Here is a 27663-nt window from a genome sequence, read left to right as displayed (position 1 = left end):
TCAGGGACACAGTCGGAGCCGGGTGTCTCTATCCCACACCCGGAGCCAGGGTTGGATTCTCTCCCCAGGGACGGAGCCTGGCGGGAAAGTGAAGATCGGGGCCTCGTCACCAGCATCAATAAATGTCACCTGCCCCCGGTCACAGTCCAGATAAACCCGGATCCTGCTGGGGGCCCGGCTCAGGGGCAGGGGGGTCACAGGGGAGGAGAGAGCCTGGAACTGATCCTTCCACCGCTGCACAGCCCAGATCCCCCCGTCAGGGTTAAGGCTGATGCCTCCCTTCCTGCTCACAGACTCTCTGGCCACCCCCACAGCCCAGAGTCCCCTACCCCCCACATCCACCTCCCAGCAATGTCTCCCTGAGGTGAATCCCTCACAGCCCAGCACACAGGCCCAATAGTCAAATCTCTCAGGATTGTCGGGCAGCTCCTGCCGTGTGTCTCCCCGTGTCACACTTTTATGATCCTCAGACAGGACAAGTTGGGGATGAGCTGTGTCTGGATCCAGAGTCACAGTTGCTGGGGAGAGAGAATCAGAGCGTTAGGGGCAGAGCTCAGCCCTAGGGGAAGGTTTGATGGTGTCAGTGACAGAATCTGCCCCAGCTGGGGCGAGACTCTGAATCTCCTTCCTGCAGGATTTACCGGTCAGCTCTGAAAGGGGAGCAGCTCTGAGATGTCAGCACAGTGAAGGGGAGAGTCACGCCCCTGACAGAGATGGGCCCTACAGCGAAAGGGTCACTTGAGCCAGGTCCTGCTCCACATCTCTCCAGGTACAGGACTAGAGATCCAGGTGTCATGGGGGGTCCCATGGAGTGGTGAGAAACTGAGCTCCCTCTGCTCAGTGCTCACTGACCCGCCTCACCTCTCCCTGCAGTTTCCCATCTTAAACCCCATATTCCCAGATGAGAAAGAGCATTGCTGGGAGAGGAGAACAGATGTCTCCCAGCCCTGCGCCCTCAGCCTACGTGAGAGCAAGGGGAGTGTTGGGGGAGAAGGAGCGGGAGGGGAAGGAGGGAGAGCAAGCAGAGAGGTGAATGGAGACATGAAGGAAGGAATCCCTGAGAGGAGAGAAAAGCATATTGGATGAAGAGATGGGGCAGGGGAGGCCCAGGGCAGCAGGACGTGAAAGGTTACAGAGAATTTGCTGTGAGTGTGAAAACAGCAACTCACCTGCCTGTTCTCTCCAAGCAGCCACCTTCACCAAACCTCCAGGCCCTTCCACCTGTCCCCACTCCTACAGCCTCCGCACCAGCCCCATTCAGCTGAGGGCCTGCTGCTCTCCCCACCCTCCTGTTCCTACCAGGCACTGCCGGCCCTCCAGATGCTTCCAAACGCTGCCCCATCCCTCAGTCTTCTGGGCCGTTCCCAGTCCCGATGTGTCTCCCTCTTTGCACTCTCATGACTTTCCCCCTGGGCTCTCCCTGTGTTCTAGCACCAGGGTTCTCCTCACTGGGCATATTTTATTTCCTCACCTCCCTGTTTTGTCACTTGAAATATCTTTGTTTCTCTCTCTCTAATCGCTGAATTTTAGCATTTACACGTCATTTCCTCGGTTTCCAAACTCTGAATTGTTAATCCTCAGTTACTGGGCATTTAACAGACCCAGAATTCAGTTTGCTCCTGTTCCACAGCCCGTGGCTCTGGCCCCCAGGGTCTCAGGCAGGGAGGGGGCTGTGAGCAGGGACAGCCCTGGGGAGCTGGGGGGGAGAAGGAGCTGTGTCTTTGGCCCTGTGCTAGGGGCTGGCACACGTCAGTGGCTGGGCAGCCAGGCTGGGCTGTGGGCCCAGGAAGCTCTGCAGGTCGCACTGCACATGAAGGCAGAGGAGGGGCAGGAGGAGAAGACACAATAGTGTCTGGATTTACTGCTGTATGTCAGGCCATGGCTACACAACCTCCCTCCCCTCCCGCTGTGCTAGGAAATGCAGGATGCTTGTGAGCTCTGCCCTGAGCAACGAACTCCCCTCCCATTGCCACGGTCAGGGGAAAGAAGCAAAACTTTCTAACAGCCGCTGAGATTGGCACACTGATAGAATCTGAACTTCAGTTACCTTCTTGTACAGGTGGTGCAGAACTTCCCAGCCCTGGAAACACAGAATCAGAGATGAGAGCTCATCTGAACAAGCCTATAAACAAAATTAGTGTTGTATTCAGGGAGGCCACTCGTCCGGGTTAAAATGGGCAGGCCTCTGTTTGAGAGGTTTGTCCGATGTCCAGCACAGGTGTTAAAATGGATGTGATTTTGTCCAGTGTTGGATGGGGGACATCACTCCGCCTCCTCCATCTCTGAAAAATGGCATCCCCCAGGCGGCATGACCTCACACACACCATCACGCCAAGGGGGATGGGGTGGCAAGGTGGGGCCCAAACCAAACCTGACAGTCTGGAAATGTCGAGCGTTCTGGGAGTAACTGAGTGACTCCTTATGTGTATAAAATATTACACTGGGGAAAAGATATGTTCTAGAGTTCAGCATAAAATAAACAATCCCCAAATACACGTGTGAGCATTTCTCTGTCAGTGGCTACAGATTTAACAGATTCTTTTTTTCTTAGCAGAATTTCTATCACTTTTATAATTATTAATAATTGTGAATTAGCCTTTCCCTTCTGACACTCTGAAGTGACATTGCCAGCCTGCTACCAAAGACCTGGTCCGGCTGCCATTCATGTCGCTGGCCAGTCTCTCCTGGAATTCAATGGGAGGCCTGAGGCATGGAGAGGAATTTTGAAAGGGATGGGAGCAGGGCTGAATTGAGAATAATTCAGAAAAACAGAATTGAGGGAGTTTCCCTCATTCAACCCTGCAGTGCTGACCGGCCCACGGCCCAGGGCTCTGGCGGTGACGTAAAGGGCCTGGGATTCTGGCCGCAGCCATGGCGGCCAGGGGCGCTGGGCCCTTAATAATCTCCAGGCCCAGGGGCAGTTCCTCTTTTGCCTCTCCTCCCGCCCCCCGCCCCCGCCCCCGCCCCCTCGTCAGCATTCCTGGGTGGGAGAAAAGGATCTTCTTTTGGCTCCTGGGAATATGATATAAAGGCCAGAGGGCAGCTGGGGCATAGGAGAAGATTTGATATTTCCCCTTCCAAGTTGTCCATTGTAGCAGGTTTTTGTCCCTGCAGACAGTCTGCTGGGGTCCGGGGTCGCCCTCCTTAACTAAAGGTAGAGAATGAGCATGAACTTGTTGGCTTTGGGTACAATTTTCAAAATCCACAGAGGGCCTAGGCCCCATTTTCCAAAGGTTCCTGGGAGTTTAAGTCCAGTCTTCTCTCCCCACCACCAAACTCATGCCTGTGTTACCCTTCCCCAGTCTACTGACCCTGACCTACTTCTCAGGCTTTTACCTCCTTCACTGACCAATCTGTCCCACCCCAGTCTGTGCCATTCAGTTTAGGAGTTGGGTAGGTGGCCGGTGTAGATGTCTCTCTTAGTGCACTGATTCTTAGCACAAGCAAAAGATGAAGAAAACTCTCTGGCAAGCATGTGGTTTGTGGTGCAAAAATGAGCAAATGCAAATAACGTGTGTCCATTTCTTTGGCTCACATCCCTCTACTGTCTTGTTAATTTCCAAAGCTGGATGGTTCATCTTCCTGTCTGGCAAAGACCCCACTAACTCAACACACACACACACACACACACACACACACACACCGATGCTGTATCAGCCCCGTCACACACTGATTGCAAAGACCACAGGCCAGAGCTGCACGAGGAGCTGGAAGATCTGAAATTATTCCCACCAGTTCCCAGTGTCTGTACCTGTTATTGCCTGTAAAGCTCCTTTCTCCACTCTCGCTACCCTCCTGTTGTGTTCTCTGGCGACATATTGTGTCCCTGGGGCTGGACCATTAGCCAGTGTCTCATGTGTGTGTGTGTGATACAATCACCAGTTACATGATCACACACTGTTTTTGCCACAGGACCCCGCCTCATTCTTTCACTGCCCAGGATGGGAGGCACACAGGGTGAGAATTAAGGGTGTACAGGCAAGCAGAAAACTGGCATTTCCTAACTACCAAGTGTTTGACATTTCAACCTAAATCATCTTCTGTTCAGGGGAGTTGTGCTCCTCTCTTTTAAAGGTAAAAATTCCCATTTTTTTCAATCTCTCCTCATGCTGATTCTCATTGCCTCTCTCTGAGCCCCCTTTTCTTCTTCGATACCCTTTCTGAGATGGGGTGAGTGGTACCCAACACAGTGCTCCAGATAAGGGCAAACCACTGATTTACATAATGGCTGTATAATATTTCCATGTCATTCACCAGCCCATTTTTATAGCTTCTCATATTTTGTTTGACCTTTTCTCCAGAGCTGCGCAGTGAGCAGAGGGTTTTTGTCAAGCTGAACATAGTGAATTCCCGGTTGCATTATTGAGCTGCTGATGCACTTATTTTCAAACCCTGTAACGTGAATGAGTTGTTCAATTTTTTCCCCTGCATGGTACATTCATTTATCACCAGTGAACTTCATATCCCACCATGTTTCCCTTTCACACAGCTTGGGGGCAGTGGGGTGGGTGGGGGAGGGTAGGTCCCTCTGAACTGCCTCACAGTCTTCATGGGACTTGACTAGCCAACCTCAGCTGTGGCCCCCTGGAAGAATCATCATTCCTCACAGGGACCACTCCCGAAATCCCCTGGGCATCCCCATACCTTTCCTCACCTGCCCCATCTTCCCCAAGGAATTCCAGAGCCCACACTGGCTCTCTCTGGGCCCTTACTGGCTTCTCATACACCTTGGATCCTGCCGTGTGTTTGGGGGGTTGCAGTCAGTGTGTGATGGGGTCTCTGTATCCCTGTGTGTGACCAATGGGTGTCTGTGCAGTGAATGTGCTAAGCCCTGCTGGCTGCCATGTACCTGTGCCACAGCTAGAGTAGCAGCAGCAGCTGCTGTCTGGGTACATGCAGCCCTGTTAGAGCTTCTGAAAATTGAAATGAGCAGCCTAGACATTAACCTGGCCTGGTCCAGCCCTTTGTCCAAACCCCCCTCTCCCCGAGCCTCCAGCCCGATCAGGGACTCTCACAACATCTTGCTGAGAATCCACTGAGCTCCCAGTGTGCACAGAAGAACTCCTGAGGCACCCAAAAATCACAACGTTGGCCACACAAACCTTTGAGTCTTTTCACCTGAGTACAGAGTCATCCTTGTCCCAAAAAGCTAGTGTAAAATGTTAACTGTATGAGCAAAAGGGACTGGAAATCTCAGGGCAGGGGGAGCTTTGGATATCGATGCAATAGGAGCTGTAGTTACCTGGGCAGACGATGTTTCTTCTCCAGTCTGAAACCAAACACAGAGAGAGGGATGAGAACTCAGCTGAGCAAATGCAGCAACACCAGCGCTCTGGGATGAAGAGCAGCCGGCTCACAAGACATGGGTTGGGGGCTTGTAAAATTGTGGTAGATGTTTGGGCTCATTTTGTGTCTACAGTAGATTAAAGTATCAAAAAAATAAGTGATTATCTGCATGGACTTACTTCTGGAAGTTTTGAATTCCCTAGGGAATTAGGCCCAGGTTTTTAAAGGTATTTAGGTTGCTAACTCCCATTGATTTCAACTGGCATTAGGTGTCCAAATACCTTTAAAAAACCTGCCCTTAGAGCCCAATCCCACTTCCTTGCATATTACAAGTTCCCATTCACTTTGCTGGGAGCGTTCGGTATGCACGGAATGTAATATTGGGCCCTACAATTATCAACATTATTCTGTTAGGGATGTGACTTGTGCATTTAGTGTTGGATCCTACACATGTTGAAATCAAAGGCACAGCTCTAATTGATGGTAGCGGTGCAGCATCAGGACATTCATGTTTTTCCTCATTTAAAAAATAAAATATGAGGAGACAAATTTGTATAAAGTTTTCCTTGTTGGAGAAAAGGGCACAACACTTACTGATTTCTGTATCACGTTTCCCTAAAAGGAAAAAAAAAGAAAAAAATATAAATTGTTATTAGGAGCATTTTTCTCTTGGATATACGATTGTTTGAGTTTTGTGAAAGTTAAACATTGTGTATAACTTTTCAGATTAAGCCTGATAATTTCACCCCAACAAGTAATCTCATCCCACTTTCCTTTTAACATTAAATGAAAAAAAATGAACAACTCCTCCTCAAATATAATTACACACAAGATCCACATTGCAGCAAATTATTTACTTGGCTGATGAGGCTAGAGGACATTTGAGGGCACAGAGTCCTCCTGGTGCCCCATGTCAGTGTGTCTCCAGTACCATGTGGATTTCACCCTCAGAGAAGATACATTTCAAAGAACATTTTCTTTTTGATTTCCTCTTACCCACATACTGAGTAATTATCAATACATTATCACTGATATTTCATGTGATTTTCAAATTGATCTCTCTCTAATAATCATCATAATAAATAATAAAACAGAAACAACTTAATGGAAAAGGTTCTATGTGGAGAAAAATTGAACTTACTGATTTCTCCAAGACGTTTCTCTAAAGAAATGAAATAAAGCAAACAGTTGTAAATACAAGTTATTTAAGAATATTTTCAGTTAATGGAGATTTAAAGGCGTGTTTTCATGATATGAACACCTGGCCCCTAAATATCAAACATTTCATTCATGTTTTATTAACCATGTGGCCACACTAGAGTTAAGTGTCCAACAGTAACTGACTATTTTCAAGGATTTACAAATGCAGGAACACCAGGGCTCTGGGATGAAGAACAGCTGGCTTAAGCTGAACCCAGGCAAGAGCAAAATGATTCAGAAGCAGGGACACATTTTGAAGAACTAGATGAGACTCTCCCCTTCATTCCACAGCCCCCATTCACGAAAGCTGAGTTGCAAAGACTCAGGTCCTATGGGACCCTTCACTAAGTCTAGGTGACCAGATAGCATCAGTGTCTAAACATCCCAGCTCACTAGGAAACTCTGCATCTTCCTGTGGGCAAGAATCTGGCCACAGTGATCCCTGCCTCTGCCACCGCCAGGCTGGGTTACTGTAGATCACTGAATCCACAGCTGAGTGTGAAGGCTCCAGCTGGTACCTAATGCAGCTGCCGGTCTTCTCCAGGGCTTAGGCCACAGTGACACATCAGGCCCATGTCCCAGCCCCTTCACTGGCTCCCAGTCCCCTTCTGAGGCCAGTTTAAGGCCTTGGTTTTAATCTGCAAATCAGTTAAAGAATCCAGCCCCAGTGGAGGCTGTTTGTGAGCCGTCCAGGGAGGAGGCTACAGAGGCAGAGCATTGTATGGGGCACCCAGGTTGCAGGGCGGGGGTGACACAGCCACCCCCTAGTCTGGACTGTACCCTGGGTATGTCACAGTGACACCCTAAATTAAAGCTCACTGGCTAAGCAGGGGATAGAGATGCCAAAACCCAGTGAAAATCAGAGCGGGTGGGGACAGGTGTTCCTGCCTGATGCTATGAAGTCCCCTTCGAGAGCCCTAGGTATCATTTAATCCTCCCCTCCCCTCTCCCGTGTTTAAAGCCTGAGGTGATTAGACCCCATGGAGAGCCCTTGTTTCAGTTCAGTGACTGCAAGAGCAGAAACTGCTGATGAGCAGGTGTAGGGGCCACTTGTAGACCTAGTGTGGGGGCAGGGCTGCAGTGGGGGCAGGGATGACAGCAGCAGCAGCGAGCCAGTTGCAGAGGTGGAGGCAGCAGCGGACGCATTGCTCCCCCCAACACACACACACACACACACACTCCATTGTTCGCTGCAGCCCTGTCCCTGCACTGGGTCTACGACCTGGCCCCTAGACCTGCTCATCAGTGGTTTCAGCTCTTGCAATCACTGAACTGAACCAAGGGCTCTCCATGGAGTCCAATCAGCTCTGGCTTTAAACACGGGAGTGGGGAGGGGAGGTCTAGGGGCCAAGTCATAGACCTAGTGCGGGGACGGGGCTGCAGCAAACATGGAGACGCAGCAGCAGCCATGGCCTGCTGGAATCCCTGGGAGGTCGTGGAACTTCAGAACGCACCATTGCAGAAGTGGCAGTAGGGGGCCAACAGCAGCCGTGAGAACAGCAGTGGAGCTGAGCGGTGGCACAAGTAACAGCCCCAGAAAAACCAGCAGAATCAGCGGCAGAGGCATCAGGCAGTGGTGGCAGAGACAGCAGCTGCAGTGAGCAAGTTTGAAACAGCAGTGGTAGCAGTTGCATTGCTCGATGTCCCTCACCCCTTATCAGGGATGAGAGACAGTGAGCAGCCAGTGGCATAGGTTCCAACTTCCCCTCTGGCTAGTGGGTGCTAGACCCCCCCCCGCTCCACCCCAGACCCCGCCCCCACTGCACCTCTTCCCCCAAACTCCTACCCCACCTCTGCTCTACCCCACATTCCACCCCCCTCCCCAAGTCCCCATCCCTGCTCTGCCCCGCCCCACCTCATTCCACCCCCTGTCCCAGGCCTCACCCCACCTCTTCCTCACCTGCTCCCCCAAGCGTGCCACATCCCCACTCCTCCCCCTCCTTCCCAGAGCATCCTGAGTGATGTGAAACAGCTTTTTTGCATCAGGCTGGAGGCACTGGGAGGGAGGGGGAAGTGTTGGTCAGCGAGGCTGCCAGTAGATGAGATGCACGGGGGGGGGGGAGGGGGGAGCTTGGCTGTGGGTGGGTGCAGAGCACCCGCTAATTTTCCCTGTGGATGCTCTGGGGCTGTCGGCACTTATGTCCAGTGGTGACAGTGATAGCAGCAGCAGCAGGAAGTCAGGTGCAGTGGTGGAGGCAACAGCGGATGCTTGCTCAATCCCCCCCTCCCATACACACACACCCACACCCACACCCCTTTCATGGGTGGGAGGTGAATCTATGTGAGGGCACCTCTGAACTCTGGGTCTTGGCTGATTAAGAGCAACCAACTGTGAGTGGGCTGCAGTGGCAGGAGAGGGGAGTGGTGTGTTACAGGTTGTTCACTCATTGGATTTTTCACATGACAAGGTGGGAAACTGAGGCAAACAACATTGCCCAATATACTGTGGGGTCGGGGGTTGCTTAGGGTTACATGCTTTGGAATTGTGGCTCCCAAAACAATGCTGGGTCCCTTTGCCTTGTAATAAAAGTTTTCTTTTGTTACAACCAGGCTCAGGGCAGGTGAGTGGGAAGTTTTGTCTCTTATCCTGTGTCTACACCAGCACTTTTGTCTGTAAAACTTTTGTCAGTCAGGATGTGAAAAAAGCACGTCCCTGACCGACACGTTTCACCGACAAAAGCACTGGTGTGGACAGTGCTGTCGGCGGGAGTCACTCTCTACTGCCACTCGTTGGGGGTGGTTGAATTATACTGGTGGGAGGTCAACACACAGCGGCTACACGGGAGACCCGATTGCAGGGCAGCTGCAGTGGTACAGCTGTGCCACTATAAGCCTTAAAGAGGCCCAGGAGTTAAATTTCCCCAGATTATTGGGTGAGGTCTCAAGTGTTTTCTGATTTGTGTTGCTAAGAGGAACACTTGACATTGAACCCAGCCCGTCTTGCTGCCGACTCCACCTGGTGGAAGGGTGAGAGATCGATAGATCCAGAGAGAGTTTCCACACCACGGAAAAGGCTGCATTCGAGAAATAGAAACAAACACTTACCAAGTTCTCTTGCAAGATCATCTAGATAACAGAGAATCAGAAATAAATACACACTAATTAAGTGTTTCACTTCTAGAATGAAATCAACCTCCCATCCTACAGCCTGTCCCTCACAAACCCATTGATCCAGACTATGGGCAGGGAAACTACTGAGGACTGGGGAGAAGAGTCTCTTTCCAACCCCCAGGCAAGGCACAGAACACCTGCAAAGTCCCATAGGGTGTGGCTACACAGCAACTGAATACCCCCAATTGACCTATGTCAGCTAACTAGGCTCCCAAGACATGGGCTGGGGGCCTGTAAGATTGGGGTGTAGACTTTTGGGCTCATTTATTAAATAACTGATTATCTGCATGGACTTACAGTTCTGAAAGTTTTGAATTCCCTAGGGAATTAGGGCCAGATTTTTAAGGGTATTTAGGTTGCTAACTCCCATTGATTTCAATAGGCATTAGGTGTCCAAATACCTTTAAAAAGCTGTCCTTAGAACCCATTCCCACTTCCTTGCAGATTACATGTTCCCATTCACTTTGCTGGGAGCGTTCGGTGTGCACGGAATGTAATATTGGGCCCTAAAATTATCAACATTATTCTGTTAGGGATGTGATTTGTGCATTTAGTGTTGAATCCTCCACTCATTGAAATCAAAGGCACAGTTCTAATTGAAGGTGCAGCATGATGGCACTCATGTTTTTCTCATTTAAAAAATAAAACATGAGGAGACAAAGTTGTACAAAGTTTTCCTTGTTGGAGAAAAGGGTGCAACACTTACCGATTTTTGTATCACAGTTCCCTAAAAAAACCCAGGAATAAATATAAATTATTATTAGGAGCATTTTTCGCTTGGATATAAAGTTGTCTGAGTCTTGTGAAAGTTAAACATTGTGTATAACTTTTCAGATTAAGCCTGATCAATTTCACCCCAACAGGTAATCTCATCCCACTTTCCTTTTAAACATTAAATGAAAAAAAATGAACAACTCTCCTCAAATATAATTACACACAAGATCCACATTGCAGCAAATTATTTACTTGTCTGATGAGGCAAGAGGACATTTGAGGGCACAGAGTCCTCCTGGTCCCCATGTCATGGTGCCTCCAGCACCATGTGGATTTCACCCTCAGAGAAGATACATTTCAAAGAACATTTTCTTTCTGATTTCTTCTTACCCACATACTGAATAATTATCAATATGTTATCACTGACATTTCATGTGATTTTCAAATTGATCTCTCTTTAATAAACATCATCATAAATAATAAAGCAGCAAACAACTTAATGGAAAAGGTTCTATGCGGAGAAAAATTGAACTTACTGATTTCTCCAAGATGTTTCTCTAAAGAAATGAAATAAAGCAAACAGATGTAAATGCAAGTTATTTAAGAATATTTTCAGTTAAGGGAGATTTAAAGGAGTGTTTTCATGATATAGCAGCAAAGAGTCCTGTGGCACCTTATAGACTAACAGACGTATTGGAGCATGAACTTTTGTGGGTGAATAGCCACTTCGTCGGATGCATGTAGTGGAAACCAAGTGAGGAGAAACTGCTTTTGTAGTTGGCAAGCCATTCACAGTCTTTGTTTAATCCTGAGCTGATGGTGTCAAATTTGCAGATGAACTGAAGCTCAGCAGTTTCTCTTTGAATCAGAGGGGATGGGGACAGGTGTTCCTGCCTGAGGCTATGAATTCCCCTTTGAGAGCCGTAGGTACCACTGGACCCTTCCCTTCCCACTCCTATGTTTAAAACCAGAGCTGATTTGACTCCACGGAGAGCCCTTGGTTCAGTTCAGTGATTGCAAGAGCTGAAACCACTGATGAGCAATTCTAGGGGCCAGGTCATAGACCTAGTGTGGGGACAGGGCTGCATGAACAACATAGAGACCAGCAGCCACGACCTGCTGGAATCCCTGGGAGGCCATGGTACCTCAGAGCGCACCATTGCAGAAGTGGCAGTGGTGGGCCAGCGGTGGCAGAGGTAACAGTACCAGTAAACCCAGCAGAATTAGTGGCAGAGGCATCAGCCAGCAGTGGCAGAGACAGCAGCTGCAGTGAGCCAGAGGCAGCAGAGACATTGCTCAACATCCCTCTCCCCTTTTCAGGGATGGGAGACAGTGAGCAGCCAGTGGCAAAGGCGCCGACTTCCCCTCTGGCCGGTGGGTGCTCGACCCCCTGCTCTGCCCCAGACCCCGCCCCCACTCCACCCCTTCCCACCATTGCTCCTCCCCCCCATTTCACCCCCTACTCCACCACCACCCCACCTCATTCCACCCCCTTCCCGAAGTCTCCAGGCTCACCCTGCCTCTTCCCCACCTCCTCCCCCAAGCGTTCTGCATCCCTGCTCCTCCCCCTCCTTCCCAGAGCATCCTGAGTGCCGTGAAACAGCTGTTCCATGGCAGGTGGGGGGCACTGGGAGGGGGGGGGGAAGAGTTGGCCAGCAAGGCCGCCAGTGGGTGAGACGCGCTGGGGGGGAGGGGGAACTTGGCTGTGGGTGAGTGCAGAGCACCCGCTAATTGTTCCCCATGGGTGCTTGGGGGCTGTCGGCACCTATGGCCAGTGGTGACAGTGATAGCAGCAGCAAGCTAGTTGCAGATGTGGAGGCAGCAGCAGATGCCTTGCTCAATTCTCTCACCCTCCCCCCGCCCAACACCTTTCGGGGGTGGGAGGTGAATCCACGTGAGAGCACCTTTGATTTCTGGGTCTTAGCTGATTAAGAGCAACCAACTGTCAGTGGGCTGCAGTGACAGGAGAGGGCAGTGGTGTGGTGGTACAGGTCATTCACTCATTGGATTTTCACATGGCAAGGTGGGAAACTGAGGCACAGGACATTGCCCAATGTCCTGTGGGGTGGGGGGTTGCTTAGGGTTACATGCTTTGGAATCATGGCTGTGGTGTTTTCCCAGAACAATCCTGGGTCCCTTTGCCTTGTAATACAAGTTTTCTTTTGTTACACCCAAACTCTGGGCGGGTGAGTGAGAAGTTTTGTCTCTTATCCTCTGTCTACACCAGCACTTCTGTCCGTAAAACTTTTGTCAGTCAGGGTGTGAGAAAAGCACGTCCCTGACCAACATAAGTTTCACTGACAAAAGCACCACTGTGGACAGAGCTATGTTGGCGGGAGACACTCTCCCACTGTCATAGCTACTGCCACTCGTTGGGGGTGGTTGAATTATGCTGGTGGGAGGTCGGCACAGAGCAGCTACGCCAGAGACCCGATTGCAGGGCAACTGCAGTGGTACAAGGAGTTAAAGTTTCTGAGATTATTGGGTGGGGTCTTGTCACGGAATTCCCGGGTGATGCTCTGGAACTGCTCCCCAGAAAGCCAGTCAGGACTTTGGGGAGCCTCCCGTCCCTTGGAGCAGACTGTCTTCAGGGCAAGAAGCTCACACAGCTTCACCTCCTGGGTCTCTCCTAGGAGCATTCAGCATGTTCCCCTCCGTGCACTTCCCACAGTGAGTCCGCCCAGGCGGGGTCCTGGGGAAGCCACTGGGTCCTGCACCCCACACTTTGCAGTCAGAGGTGACTCAGCCAGCCAGTAAAACAGAGGTTTGTTTAGATGGCAGGAACACAGTCCAAAACAGATCTTGCCAGTACAGACAACAGGACCCTCATTAGTTAGGTCCATCTGGGGCCCCAGGGAGGACACAGCCCTGCTGGGAGGCCCGAGCCCCATTGGGACTCCACTCCATTTTCCAGCCAGCTTCCAAAAAACTACCAAACCCCCTCCAGCCCCTCCTTTCTGGGCTGTCTCTCTTTCCCGGCCGGGAGGTCACCTGATCTCTCTGTCTGCAACACCTTTAGCATCCCCTTGCAGGGGATGTGGTGGGGGGGGGGGAAGGGCCTGGTCACAGGAGCGGCGCCAGGGTTTCTGGCACCCTAGGCAGAATTTGGGGGGCGGCATTTTGTGCGCTCCCCATGGGGCGCGCGGGAGCTTCCGGTTCTGCTCCTATCGCACCGCCGAAGAAGAACCCTCCGCCGAAATGCCGCAGGCGACAGCGGCAGTCACTGAGCTGCTCAATTGTCTGCTGCTGTTTTCCGCAGCACGTCGGCAGAAGGTCCTTCTTTGGCGGCATGACGGGAGTGGAACCGGAAGCTCCCATGCGCCCCGTGGGGAGCGCACAATATACAGCCCCCTGAATCCTGGCCATTAGTTGCTAGGCGACAGAGTGTCAGCCAGAACTGAGGCACCAGCACAGTATTCAGAGGAAACATTAAAAACCAGTCCCACTTCTTCACAGGTCTCAAGTGTTTTCTGGTTTGTGTTGCTAACAGGGAACTCCTGACATTGAACCCAGCGCATCTTGCTGCCGACTCCACCTGGCAGAAGGTTGAAAGGTGAATAGATCTAGAGATAGTTTCAACACCACGGAAAAGGCTGCATTCAAGAAACAGAAACACTTACCAAGTTTTCTTTGAAGATCATCTAGGTAACACAGAATCAGAAATAAATACACACTAATTAAGTGCTTCTGTTCTAGGATGGAATCAACCTCCCATCATGGAGCCTGTCCCTCACAAACACATTGATCCAGACTATGGGCAGGGAAACCACTGAGGTCCAGGGAGAAGAGTCCCTTTCCAACCCACAGGCAGGGCACGGAGCACCTGCAAAGTCCCATAGGTTGTGGCTACACAGCAACTGAATACCCCCAATTGACCCATGTCAGCTAACTAGGCTCACAAGACATGGGCTGGGGGCCAGTAAAATTGGGGTGTAGATGTTTGGGCTCATTGTGTGTCTACACTTGAGTAAAGTATCAAAAAATAACTGATTGTCTGCATGGACTTAGTTCTGAAAGTTTTGAATTCCCTAGGGAATTAGGGCCAGATTTTTAAGGGTATTTAGGTTGCTAACTCCCATTGATTTCAATTGGCATTAGGTGTCCAAATACGTTTAAAAAGCTGCCCTTAGAACCCATTCCCGCTTCCTTGCATATTACATGTATAATGGTATAGCCTAATTTTGGCAATTAATTAGTCTTTGACTACTAGCAGTAAATATGCCCAGTGGCTTGTGATGGGATGTTAGATGGGGTGGGATCTGAGTTACTACAGAGAATTCTTTCCTGGGTGTCTGGCTGGTGAGTATTACCCACATGCTTAGGATTTAGCTGATCACCATATTTGGGGTCGGGAAGGAATTTTCCTCCAGGGCAAATTGGCAGAAGCCCTGGGGGTTTTTTGCCTTCCTCTGCAGTGTGGGGCATGGGTCACTTGCTGGAAGGTTCGCTGCACCTTGAAGTCTTTAAACCATGATTTGAGAACTTCAGTGGCTCAGACACTGGTTTGATACAGGAGTGGGTGGGTGAGATTCTGTGGCCTGCATTGTGCAGGAGGTCAGACTAGATGATCATAACGGTCCCTTCTGACCTTAAAGTCTATGATTCTATGTTCCCATTCACTTTGCTGGGAGCGTTAGGTGTGCACGGAATGTAATATTGGGCCCTAAAATTATCAACATTATTATTTTAATGATGTGACTTGTGCATTTAGTGTTGGATCCTCCACTCGTTGAAATCAAAGGCACAGCTCTAATGGATGGTAGTAGTGAAGATTCAGGGCATTCATGTTTTTCTCATGTTAAAAAAATAGAACATGAGGAGACAAATTTGTAGAAAGTTTTCCTTGTTGGAGAAAAGGGCACAACACTTACCGATTTCCGTATCACGTTTCCCTGAAAACAGAAATAAATATAAATTATTATTAGGAGCATTTTTCTCTTGGATATACGGTTGTCTGAGTTTTGTGAAAGTTGAACATTGTGTATAACTTTTCATATTACCGGAGGTGGGGGGGGGAGTGGGGAATTTATCAGGCTTAATTTCATCCCAATCTCCTTTTAACATTAAATGAAAAAACAAACAACTCTCCTCAAATATAATTACACACAAGATCCACGTTGCACCAAATTATTTACTTGTCAGATGAGGCAAGAGGACATTTGAGGGCATAGAGTCCTCCTGGTCCCCCATGTCATGGTGCCTCCAGCACCATGTGGATTTGACCCTCAGAAAAGATACATTTTGTCACGGAGTCCCTGGGCAATGCTCTGGAACTGCTCCCTACAAAGCCAGTCAGGACTTTGGGGAGCCTCCTCTCCAAGAAGCTCACACGGCCTCACTTCCTGGGTCTCTCCTGGGAGCATTCAGCATCCTCTGCCGCTCTGTGCACTTCCCACAGTGAGTCCGCCCAGGCGGGGTCCTGGGGAAGCCAGAGGGTCCTGCACCCCCACTTTGCAGTCAGATGTGACTCTTAGCCAGCCAGTAAAACAGAGGTTTATTTAGATGGCAGGAACACAGTCCAAAACAGGTCTTGCCGGTACAGACAACAGGATCCCTTTTAATTAGGTCCATCTGGGGCCTCCAGGGAGGCCACAGCCCCGCTGGGAAGCCCAAGCCCTGTCGGGGCACCCCTCTCCATTTCCCAGCCCGCTCCAAAACTGAAAAACCCTCCAGCCTCTCACTCAGCCTCCCCCTAGCTCCTCCCCCAGCCTTTGTCCAGTGTCCCAGGCAGAGGTGTTACTTGGCCTCCAACCCCCCTCCTGGGTTCTCAGGTTACATGCCCAGGTATGTTCCCTTCCCCAATGCAGGCAGTCCCAGCACAACTCCCCTTCAACCTTCCCAGGTCAATACTCCCCACTCAGCATTCACATAACACATCAAGAACATTCCCACTTTGTCACACATTTCAAAGAACATTTTCTTTCTGATTTCCTCTTACCCACATACTGAATAATTATCAATACATTATCACTGATATTTCATGTGATTTTCAAATTGATCTCTCTTTAATAATAATCATCATAAATAATAAAACAGCAATCAACTGAACGGAAAAGGTTCCATGTGGAAAAAAACTGAACTTACTGATTTCGCCAAGATGTTTCCCTACAGAAATGAAATAAAGCAAACAGATGTAAATACAAGTTATTTAAGAATATTTTCAGTTAATGGAGATTTAAAGGAGTGTTTTCATGATATGGACGCCTGGCCCCTGAATACCAAACATATCATTCATGTTTTACTAATTATGTGGCCACACAAGAGTTAAGTGTCCAACTGTAACTGACTATTCACAATTCTAGAAGGATTTACAATTCTCAAAGTTTTGAATTCCTTATGGAATTAGGCTCCTAAATGTCTTGAAAAAAATCAGACCCTAACTCCCACTGATTTCAGTGAGAGCTAGCTGACCACATACCTTTAAAAATCTAGCCATTAGAGCCCAATCCTGCTTCCTTGTATCTCTCACATTCCCATTTGCTTTGCTGGGAGATCTGGGGGTGCAGAATGGAATTTCTGGTCCTCAAATTATCAGTATTATTTTTTTAGCGATATGACCTGTGCATTCAGTGCTTAATCCTACACTCATTGAAGTCAAGGGCAAAGATCTAACTGATGTTAGTGATGCAGTATCTAGGCTTTCATCTTTTTCTGGTTAAAAAATTCCACCCAAAAATTCATAAATAAACAAAGAAATAGACTTCTGAGGAGATAAATTTGTACAAAAAAGTTTTCCTTGTTGGAGGAAAGAGCACGACATTTACAGATTTCTATATCCTGTTCCATCAAAAACAAACAAAAATAAATATAAATTCTTATTCGGAGCATTTTTGCCTTGGTTATACAGTTGTCTGCATTTCGTGAAAGTTGCCCAGTGATTATACAATTCGTGAGCCTTTGATGGGTTTCATGTTCTCAACACCAGGAGAAAAAAGTTTTCCCTTCTCTGACTTACTGTTCTTCACCATTGTCAGAACTCAGGTTCAGGCTCAGAGCTCATGTCTATTCAGACCCCTCTTTTCTACTGTGTATATTTTTTAATATTACCTATTGGGATTAAATTTGCCAGATTTTGTCTCATTTTAATTTATTTTCAACATTACATGAAATCACAGACAACTGCTCCCAAAATAAAATCACACACAATCGTTATGGGGACCCAACTCTGTACAAAATATTTACTTATCAGAGGAGGGAAAAAATATATTAACTAATTCCCACAGTCCATGGGGACTGAGGAGGGAATAACTGCACAGCTGGGTGGGAAGTGGGCAGAAAAGAGTGACGTGTGGAGAAGGTTTTGGATCAATCTTCCCTCCACCCCTTCCCCAAATGCTCCATTCGGCTTAACTGAGGCAGTTCTGGGGGAGAAATATTCTGTGCCTGTAAAGGGCTGGTGCAGATCACTGCCTCCTGGAGCAAATGGAACCTTCGTAACGTTTCCTTCCCTGTGCTGCTGAGGGGAACGCAGTGCAGGTCTGTGCTTCCCCTGCTTGGCCTAGTGTAAAATTTCATTCTTCCCTTTTTTCATTTATTAGAAGAAAATTCTTGTTAATTTCACTAAAAATTTCCCCTGTGACATTTACCTTTTATTTTAAATAGATAAAGAGTGAGGCCAATGAAACCAAACAAAACCAGGAGAATCACACTCAGAGCCACCATCCATGGATTCACCCTCGGGAAAAAGAAATCTGAAAAATAAACCCCAGAGGATTTGCATTAGTTTGGAAGCAGGAACAACGCCATTTTTTTCTCTATTGCATGTAACTACGTAAATAGTCCCCAGCAGGACGTATGTGAGATCAGAGTGAAAACATGACCCCCTCTATGCTTCACCAAAGACCAAAACCCAGGAGCGGCACCAGGGTTTCTGGTGCCCTAGCTAGAATTTGGGGGGGGAGGGGGGTGGCGGCATTTTGTGTGCTTCCCACGAGGTGCGCAGGAGCTTTCGGTTCTGCTCCCATCGCGCCGCCGAAGAAGGACCCTCTGCCGAAATGCTGCAGGTGACAGTGCAGTCATTGAGCTGCTCAATTGCCTGCCACTGTTTTCTGCGGCACATCAGAAGGTCCTTCTTCAGCGGCGCAACAGGAGCGGAACCGGAAGCTCACTTGCGACCCGTGGGGAGCGCACAAAATGTCGCCCCCCGAATCCTGGTGCCCTAGGCAGCCACCTAGGGTCACCTAATGGAAGCGCCGGCCCTGGCTAAACCAAAGCTTCCCAAAATACAGTGCATACATACAAAACACAAGTGACATAGTAACTGTAGTGACTCTATGCCAAAACCTGATTGTAAAAATTACTCCAACCAACACAGCTTTAGCAAACCTGTGACTGAACAGGCCTGGTTTGATTCATGGTATTCAGAGATTCATTGAGTTCAGGGGCAAATTCTCTGCTCACAAAACCGCACTGACTTCACTGGAGTTATGGCAGCAAACAATTTGCTCCTCACTGTTCAGCAAAATTCAGAAATTGCAGAGTAATCAGAATATTTTATGAGTCACTAATAATTTCCCCAATTATTTCAATGAATTATAATTGCAATTAATCCAAACATTAAGTGCTGAAAATTGATTCATCTTCTTTTGCGTTCTTGTGTTTACAGCATTTAAATCATCTAGCCAGGGTGGACATTTCAAGCATGCCTAAGGCCTTCTCCACACAGGATTTGTGCACTGGTTTAGTGAAATTGATGTAACACTCATGCAGACATTGTTACGTGGTCAGCTGTGGAATCAGTGTAACAGGACTGCCCCAATTTAACTAAACTGATTGACAAGACTTTAAATTGTAAATCAGCTGAATAGTGTCCTTTATCCATTTAGGATCAATCAGTAAGGAACTGACTTAAGCTAAATACATAGGACACTCTGAAACTGAAGTAAGAGCATTCAGACAAGGGGTTTCATCAATAACTCAGTAGATAATCAGTGCAGCTTGCGTGTGTAAACAAAGGCAAAGTGAGTTATGAGCACAACTCCCATTGAATGTCAACGGAAACAAGCCCACATAATTTGGTGACATTGCACTTATTGAAAGGGTAGCAAACAAACCATGGTGTAAAAATTGCTACATCACAAAATCTCTGTGGTGAAGTTAAGTTTTTAGGAACAAACTCTTTCAAGGTTTGGTGAATATTTCTTCTCAAAATCACACTTTTTTTTTTAATTAAGAGTTTCAGGAGTATCAGAGTTAAGATTAAATTTACATGAAACCCAAAACTCTGATAACTCTGAATCTTCAAAATTAAGGCAGATTGCCTGAGTTGTGACCTGTTAATGTACTAGTTTCTGAACTTTTGTTTTTATGTAGTTGTAAAATATGCACAACAGATGCTTCAGTTCTTTGTTTTGTTTCCGATGAAGGTGATTTAAGCGTGTGGGTTTAGCTGGTAACTGACCTGCTATATAAACTGTTGATTCCTTTTCTTGATTGAGAACGGTGTTCCTGACCCAACAGGACAGGTTCTGGTTTGAATGTTCTTTTATAATAATAGAATTTTCTGTTTCAAACAGGCCACTATCCCCTAGGGATTTTGCTTCAGAGAGTGACGGTAATTCTTGCCCACGGCGATCTCTCCATAGCACCTTGGGCTCTGGGTACCACCCAGCTGATTGACAAACCACCCGGATCCCTCCATCCTGGTGACTCTCCACAGAGATGAGAGGATTGGAGCCCAAAGCTAGAAGAAAATTACATACATGTGTGATAAATCAATGGGGTAACTTAACAGCTAAAAGGATGAGTGAGAGATTGTGGATCCCTTACTCCCACTAGAGATCACTTGATCACGTAGAAGGGATAAATGAACACTGGAATTTCTGAATTCCCAATACGCATGGACACAGGAAAAGATGTGAACAAATATTTAAAATAATTTCACTGAATAAGGGAGAGATATTGTCCTCTCCACCCAAGAGCAATGGAGCACTGAACAAATTTGGAAATCTGGTCACTTCATTTAAATACCTAGCCTAGTGGATATGAATTTTTTAGAAAGCCAGTTTTTAGTATATTGGATAAACATTTTGTTTGTTCTATTTTTAAACAAATAAAATCAATCTAAGTGGCTCCATGGTTCCTGTGTCGGAGCAGAAGGGGACAAACGCTCTGACTCATCCACTAGCGGTAAATACATAATGTCTCCCTCCCCCACCACCATCTTTATGTGGCCTCAGCCAATCAGAAAGCTACAACTGATTTTGACTGCACCCCAACTAACTACCTGTAGTGACCACGTCAGAAGGTCCTATAAACCTGGCAGTCCCACTTTAGCCATGCCTCAGAATGATTGCAGAGAAATTGGAAGACCACAGGCTGTCCACACTTGAAAGGCTACAGCAGCACAGCTTCACCGCTGTGGTGCTTCAGTGGAGACACTGCTTACACCAACGGCAGGACTTCTCCTGGTGTCATAGGCAATACACCACTCTGAGAGGCAGTAGCTGGGTTAACAGAAGAATTCTTCTGTTGACCCAGCGCTGCATGCATGGGGACTTAGGTCAGCTTAGTTATGTCACTCATGGGGTGTGTATTTTTCACACCCCTGAGTGACATAGTTAAATTGACCCACTTTTCTAGTATAAACCAGGCCCATATTTGTCTAGATGTCTTTTCCCTCGTTTCTCTCCCTCCTTTTGAAGTCAGCCAAAAACATCTTTTGGGCAAGGAAATCTCTTGACCATTCTGAAGAGGTCTTTAATAAAACGTTGGGAAAGTTTTCAGCATATTTTCCAAAGTGTATGAACGTGGTCGTGTGCTGAAATCTAGTCACACTGTAGAAAAGAACAAGAACTGCAGCCCAGACTAAGATAATACAGACAAGAGCAGCTGACCTGCTACTTTCAGTTCCAATGGGGCTTCTTCATAAAAAGAACCATCTTGAACAAAACAGTGGTATTGTCCTTCATCTGAGAGTCTGATATTAAGAATCTGCAAGGAAACATTCCCAGCCGTGATGCCAGCTTTCAAAAGCTCTGTCCTTCCACGATAGTCTGGCATCTGGTTCCTGTATTGATCCTTCCCATGCTGATACAGGTGCACAAATGAAAGGAAATCTGATTGGAACCATCTCACCTCCATGTTCTCAGCGCTCATCCTGGGGGACAGGTGACAGGGTAACACAGCGGCCTCACCCACAACAGCAGTGACAGGGTGACCTGGACCGGTCACGCTGAACTGGGCTGTTAAATACACCAAAGCAAAAAGAGAAGAAGCTCAGAGGGTTCAATAGGTTCAAAGTTTCCAAAAATTCAGCCTGGGGCAGACACCTGGCAATCAAATTTCCAGCCTGAACATTGAAGATTTGGCACAATAACAAACAACTGAAAGGGGGGTGGGGAGAGAGAGAGAGAGATACATTAAAAAAGTGACAGGCCAGCTCAGGTATAGGTGTCACTGATAACTCCCCTTATATTAATTTGACATGCCACAGAGCCATTTCAGTGGCCCGTGACTGGACAGGGTGACCTGAGGATATACACTGTATTCCTGAGTTCTGTGATCTGATCCGCCCTTCACTATATTTTGAGCTGCAGCTCATGAAAGCTCATGCTTAAATAAATTTGTTAGTCTTTAAGGTGCCACAAGTACTCCTGTTTTTTTATATTTCTGATGTAATTCTCAGTGTTGGTTGTAATATGAGAAGGGTGAAAAGATGAAATCCTGACTCCACTGAAGTCAACACAGATCACCTAGAATTTCACCCTAATGTTTTGGGACCCAGCTTCTTTGGAGACCACCACCTCTCACCTAGTATGAGGACACAATTTTCATTGAGATGAGCTGAGGTTCTTGAGTTTTCCTCCTTTGCCCCCCTCCACCTGTTTTCAGTGAGACGGGGTCACTGCCAGGACATTTTCAGTCCAGGGTCTTCAACCCTGGGACTCACTTGCCTTGGCCTCACTGACCCCAGATCACTTCAGCTTTAGGCCAGTTGCCTTGGTGTTTGAGAAAGGACTGGGTCATAGAGGATGCAAGCATGTGAAGTAGGAGGCTCAGCATGACCAGAGGTGAGTAAGGCAGCCCACAGTGGAAATGCCAACATCAGGGAAAGCTGCAAAGAGGAGAGAAGATTCTCCCAAAACTGGTGGTTTACACCATAGTTAGATTCACCAACCAGTCACAAACTGTGCTCCTGATCCCCCACACTGGTTATCAAGAAAAGAAATCACACAGCCCCCTTTACTGCATTCCAGTCCCTGGATCCCAATCAGCGAATAGGTTCAGTACAGTGAGAAGTTACTTAAAACTCTATTCACTTTACAAAATGTTATTTTAATTCCCCAAACGACCAGACACATTACCAGATCAATACTAGGTTGAATCTTACCCAAAAAACCATGCTGCTAGCCCATTCTTTAGTATCTAAATCTAAAGGTTTTATTAGAAAAGAAAAGGAACTAAAAAGAAGAGAGTTGCTAAATGGTCAAAGCAGTCAGATACTTTCATATATACAGAGAGAGAGAGACACTTCAGAATCGATATATCAGGTTCTTAGCAGCACTGGTGAGTTTGCTAGCTTGCAAAGTCCCTCTGGAACACATCTAAAGCTTGGATGGGTCTATCAGTCCTTTGTTCAAAGCTTCAGTTTGTAGAGAAGTTATTCCAGAGGTGAGAAGCAGGACTGCAGACAAAATGGAGAAGATGCAGCTGCCTTTTTATATCCTTTGCCACGTGGCATGTACATCCTTTGTCCCAAACACAAACTCTCAGCACATGGGCATGAAAAGGTACTTGGAGTCCCCTGTCCATCGGCATGTCCCCATAGGCGCTGACTCCGTGGGTGATCTGGGGCTGGAGCACCCACAGAGAAAAATTAGCACCCACTGGCAGCCAAACTTCCCACCCCACAACACCTCCTCCTCTGCCTATCTCCCAGCGCTTGCTGCTGCCAAACAGCTGTAGCGCTGGGAGGGAGGAGGGAGGAGTGGGAACGTGGCATGCTCAGGGGAAGAGGCAGGGAAGAGGTGGGTCTGGGGAAGGAGTTGGGTCTGGGGAAGGAGTTGGAATGGGGAAGGGAGGGGGTGGGGCTGGGTCAAGCACCCACCGGCACCAGTAGAAGTTGGCACCTATGCATGTCCCTACATGTCCTGAAGAACAACAAGGAGTCCAGTGGCACCTTAAAGACAGACTTATTTTGGGCATAAGCTCTTCCCAAATAAATCTGTTAGTCTTTAAGGTACCACTGGACTCCTCGTTGTTTTTGTGGATACAAACTAACATAGCTACCCCCTGATACTTGTCTATATGTCCTGCTGACTCTTAGCCCCTGGCTTCTCTCAATGGTTCATTCTGCAGCAGGCTGGATAGTGCTGATGCCGGTCTGTCTGGGGGTGTCACCCAAATGCACAGCACAAGTTCGAGGCACAAATATATCACACATATTTATAGCTCACCATGCAAAGATGGCACAGACCTGTAAACAAGCTTATCATATTTAGCAAATCAAGCCTTTTCCACTGATACCTTACATAGAATCATAGACCTGGAAGGGACCTTGAGAGGTCAAGTCCAAACCCCTGCAGTCATGGCAGGACTAGCACCATCTAGACCATCCCTGACAGGTGTTTGTCTAACCTGCTCTTAAAAATCTCCAATGATGGAGATTCCACAACCTCCCTAGGCAATTTATTCCAGTGCTCAGCCACCCTGACAGTTAGGAATTTTTTCCTAATATCCAACCTAAACTTCTCTTGCTGCAATTTAAGCCCACTGCTTCTTGTCCTATCCTCAGATGTTAAGGAGAACAATTTTTCTCCCTCCTCCTTATAACAACCTTTTAGGTATTTGAAAACTGTTATCATGTCCCCTCTCAGTCTTCTCTTTTCCAGAGTAAACAAACCCAGTTCTTTCAATTTTCCCTCATAAGAAATGTTTTCCAGACCCCTAATCATCGTTGCTCTTCTCTAGACTTGCTCCAATTTGTCCATATCTTTTCTGAAATGTGGCACCCAGAACTGGGCACAAGACTCCAGTTGAGGCCTAATCAGCGCAGGGTAGAGCGACATAATTACTTATTGTGGCATATCTTGTATAAGATTTATTGTGATTTTGTCATATTGGTATCAATGGTCACCCATATTCCATACAGCCTCACACTCAGATACGATGATATAAGTACCTAGACAGAGAAACTGAGTTGCCTCATATGCAGCAGGTGGAGAATTACTCCTCCAGAAGGGTTGGGGAGGAAGTGGAGACTTATTTACTGATAATGAGCTGTGATGAAGTGGGAATATTCTTGACGTGTTATGTGAATGCTGAGTGGGGAGTATTGACCTGGGAAGGTTGCAGGGCAGTTTTGCTAGGGCTGCCTGCATTGGGGAAGGCAGAATACCTGCGCATGTAACCTGAGAACCCAGGAGGGGGGTTCAAGGCCAGGTAACACCTCTGCCTGGGACACTGGACAAAGGACGCAAAGGCTGGGGGAGGAGCCGGGGGGAGGCAGAGTGAGAGGCTGGAGGAAGTTTCAGTTTGGAGCTGGCTGGGAAATGGAGAGGGGTGCCCCAACGGGGCTTGGGCTTCCCTGGGCGCCCCAGAGGGACCTACCTAAAGGGGGTCCTGTTGTCTGTACCGGCAAGACCTGTTTTGGACTGTGTTCCTGTCATCTAAATAAACCTTCTGTTTCACTGGCTGGCTGACTGAGAGTCATGGTGAATTGCAGGAAGCCGGGGGTGCCGGGCCTAGTCTCCCCCCCACACTCTGTGACAACTGCCAATCTGAAATTTGTTGTAGGGTGGGTTTGGGTGTTTTATTGGTTTCTTTTTTTGTTTTGGTTCGTTTTTTTTTCAGTTTTGTACAAAGGAGTGGAATAGGCGTGATTTATAAATCACTACCATGAAACAAATCCTACAAGCAGCAGCAGGACCAGTGGGATTCTTACCTGATTCCAACTTGTGAATGTGATAAGTAATGAAGAAAATGATCAAATTAGGTAGAGAAGTGCTCATTGTGGAGCTAGGACAGAACGAAAGAACCTTCATCTTCACTGTAACTTGATCTGGACAACAGGATAGGGAAGAGAAAAATACTTTACTAAAACATATTTTGCATTCAAATCTGATTTGTTAGAAAAAGGAACTATTATCTGTAGTTAGTGAATTGAACTGATTGTTTCTGGTCACCATGTCCTTCAAGAGTTTAGAGCTGGTAGATCTCATCCTCTCACACCTTGTTTTTAATGACAATTTCAGAGTGGAAAACAAACTTTCCTGATTTTTCAACTCCCAACTGATTTCTCAATTTTGAATGGACGAGTCATTGAATTGAGCTAGTTGGGTACATTGAAATGAATAAAATATTTTCTCTGTACCTGCAGAACAGGCTATTGCTGTCAAAAGCTGGGTGAGCCCTTCAACAAATTCTGCTTCCAGGTGCTTAGCGAGTGACTGCCACCACTTCATTGATCTGATTTTCTTTAAAACTTTTGAAGCAAATATATACTGCTTGAATGTATATATGCCTTAGCATCAGTTGTCATAATTTTAATCTGAAAGATAAACCAGTATTTAATTTAAATTAAAAAAAGCCAAGTGAAAGAAAAGCCTCTGATTTTTTAAATCATTTTTTAAAGATTAATTTTCATCCATCCTGAGAGTCTGACATTTCCTTCAGACCCTTATTGCCAAAGGGCTACAGCACTTTGATGAATTAAATTAATAGGGGTGATATGTTGGGTTTGTGCAGATTGGATGAATTATTGCAGAAAATGAAATTTGTTCGTGCCTTTCAAAAACAGAGCAGAAGCACTGCCAAACCCAGGATTCAAAAGTCAGTGTCACCCCCACCCTAATGTGTTAGGTGTGTGTGGTATTGTATGGTCTTGTGTTGTCTGCAGTGGCACTTGAACAGTTTTTACAGTGGGGGTGCTGAAAGCCAGTGAAAGAGCCCCCAAAATTTTTACCTCATGCCCCCTTTACCCCTGTTCACACCCCACACGCCCTCCCCTCAGAGCTGGGGCTGGGAGCAGGGCTGTATCTCCAGAAGGGTGGGGCACAGACAGGGGTAAAGAGACTGAGGCTGTGGCCACAGCTAGTGGCGGGCAGGAGTGGATCCCCATGTGCAGGGCCAGGATTGGAGCCCTGGGACCAGGAATAGAGCCCCACATAAAACCTGGGGACAATGCACCCCCCCACACACACACCCCTACTTCCTGCACCTATGATTTTCTGGTCTTGTAGCTTTGATTAGCTGTAAAACTGCATAATTATGGGAACATATACAAGCTGTACATTTTTGTGGAGTGGTTTTTTTGTGCTTTAAAATATTTCATAGAATATTAGAGTTGGAAGGGACCTCAGGAGGTCATCTAGTCCAACCCCCTGCCCAGATTTTTAACTCAGTTCCCCAAATGGCCCCCTCAAGGATTGAACTCACAACCCTGGGTTTAGCAGGCCAATGCTCAAACCACTGAGCTATCCCTCCCCCCATTACTTTATGAAAATCAATACAAAAAATCTGCCCCCCCACACACACACATTTAAAAAAATAATCACAAATTGGGTCAAAAAAGTTATGTTATTGACTTTAAAATCTGTGGGGGGGGCAGGACTGCGCAGTCCGGTGGATCAAAGCAAGTTCAATATAACACGGTTTCACCTATAAAGCAGTAAGAGTTTTTGGCTCCCAAGGACAGCATTATATCAAGGTAGAGATGTACATTCTGAGTTCCTATTTTTTGCCATTTGGTTGCTGAGCTTTGAGCATACACTCAATTTTAAACTTTCCCCTGCAACTATAAAGGCTAAAAATTTATTTTTTACTTTAAATGAAATCAAGTAGTCTCACATAAACTCAAAACTAGAACATTAGGGCTTTCAGAAAAGTACCGAATACTGTGAGACAAAATAAAAATCACAAAAATCACAAATAACTCTGAGAGTCGACAATACTGAACCTGGTCAAAAATACTTAAACAAAAATGATATTTCAATAGAATATGGCGTTTAGAATTTTTTTAAAACAGATTTTTCCTATTATTTTCATGTTTCTAATTTTTTTCCACAAAATGATGCTAAATGAAAAAAATATTTCAAATTGATTCAAAATAAGAAACCCTAATCAAATGGAATAAAAACATTTTATTCATCCATCCCTTATCCCGTCTCAAAGGAGAAAAGGGAGAAAAAAGGAAAACTGGAAAAAAGGAAAACTAAAATCTAATATTTTGTGCAATAATACGTGATTAAAAATAAGCAAAATGTTTTAAACAGAACAAAAAACAATTTCCCAACACTACTGCCATTTTAAAATAGCTGCACTCCTATAGGTTTCTTCATGATATTGCCCCTTAAATGGCTCTTCACACACTAGGAGATACTCTGTTATACAGTGTATAAATTTCCCCTTTTT

The 27663-nt window shown here is 46.9% G+C and overlaps 1 protein-coding gene across 1 annotated transcript; it reads right to left on the bottom strand.

The window, feature by feature from the left end:
* LOC120392850 (butyrophilin subfamily 1 member A1-like) lies at positions 1–25295 on the bottom strand. Its single transcript, XM_039517529.1, has 8 exons — positions 25196–25295; positions 21147–21494; positions 19712–19993; positions 17898–18002; positions 16387–16416; positions 13379–13405; positions 3880–3897; positions 1–518 (listed from the first exon to the last, which is right to left on the bottom strand). Exons 1-8 carry the CDS (start codon positions 25293–25295, stop codon positions 1–3), a joined length of 1428 nt encoding a protein of 475 aa, XP_039373463.1.
* Positions 25296–27663: the final 2368 nt, after the last annotated feature.

Source organism: Mauremys reevesii, unplaced genomic scaffold (genome assembly GCF_016161935.1).
Source record: "Mauremys reevesii isolate NIE-2019 unplaced genomic scaffold, ASM1616193v1 Contig12, whole genome shotgun sequence".
Lineage (NCBI taxonomy): Eukaryota > Metazoa > Chordata > Testudines > Geoemydidae > Mauremys > Mauremys reevesii.
Note: the sequence above shows the minus strand (reverse complement) of the source record. Positions and strands in the feature narration are given on the sequence as shown.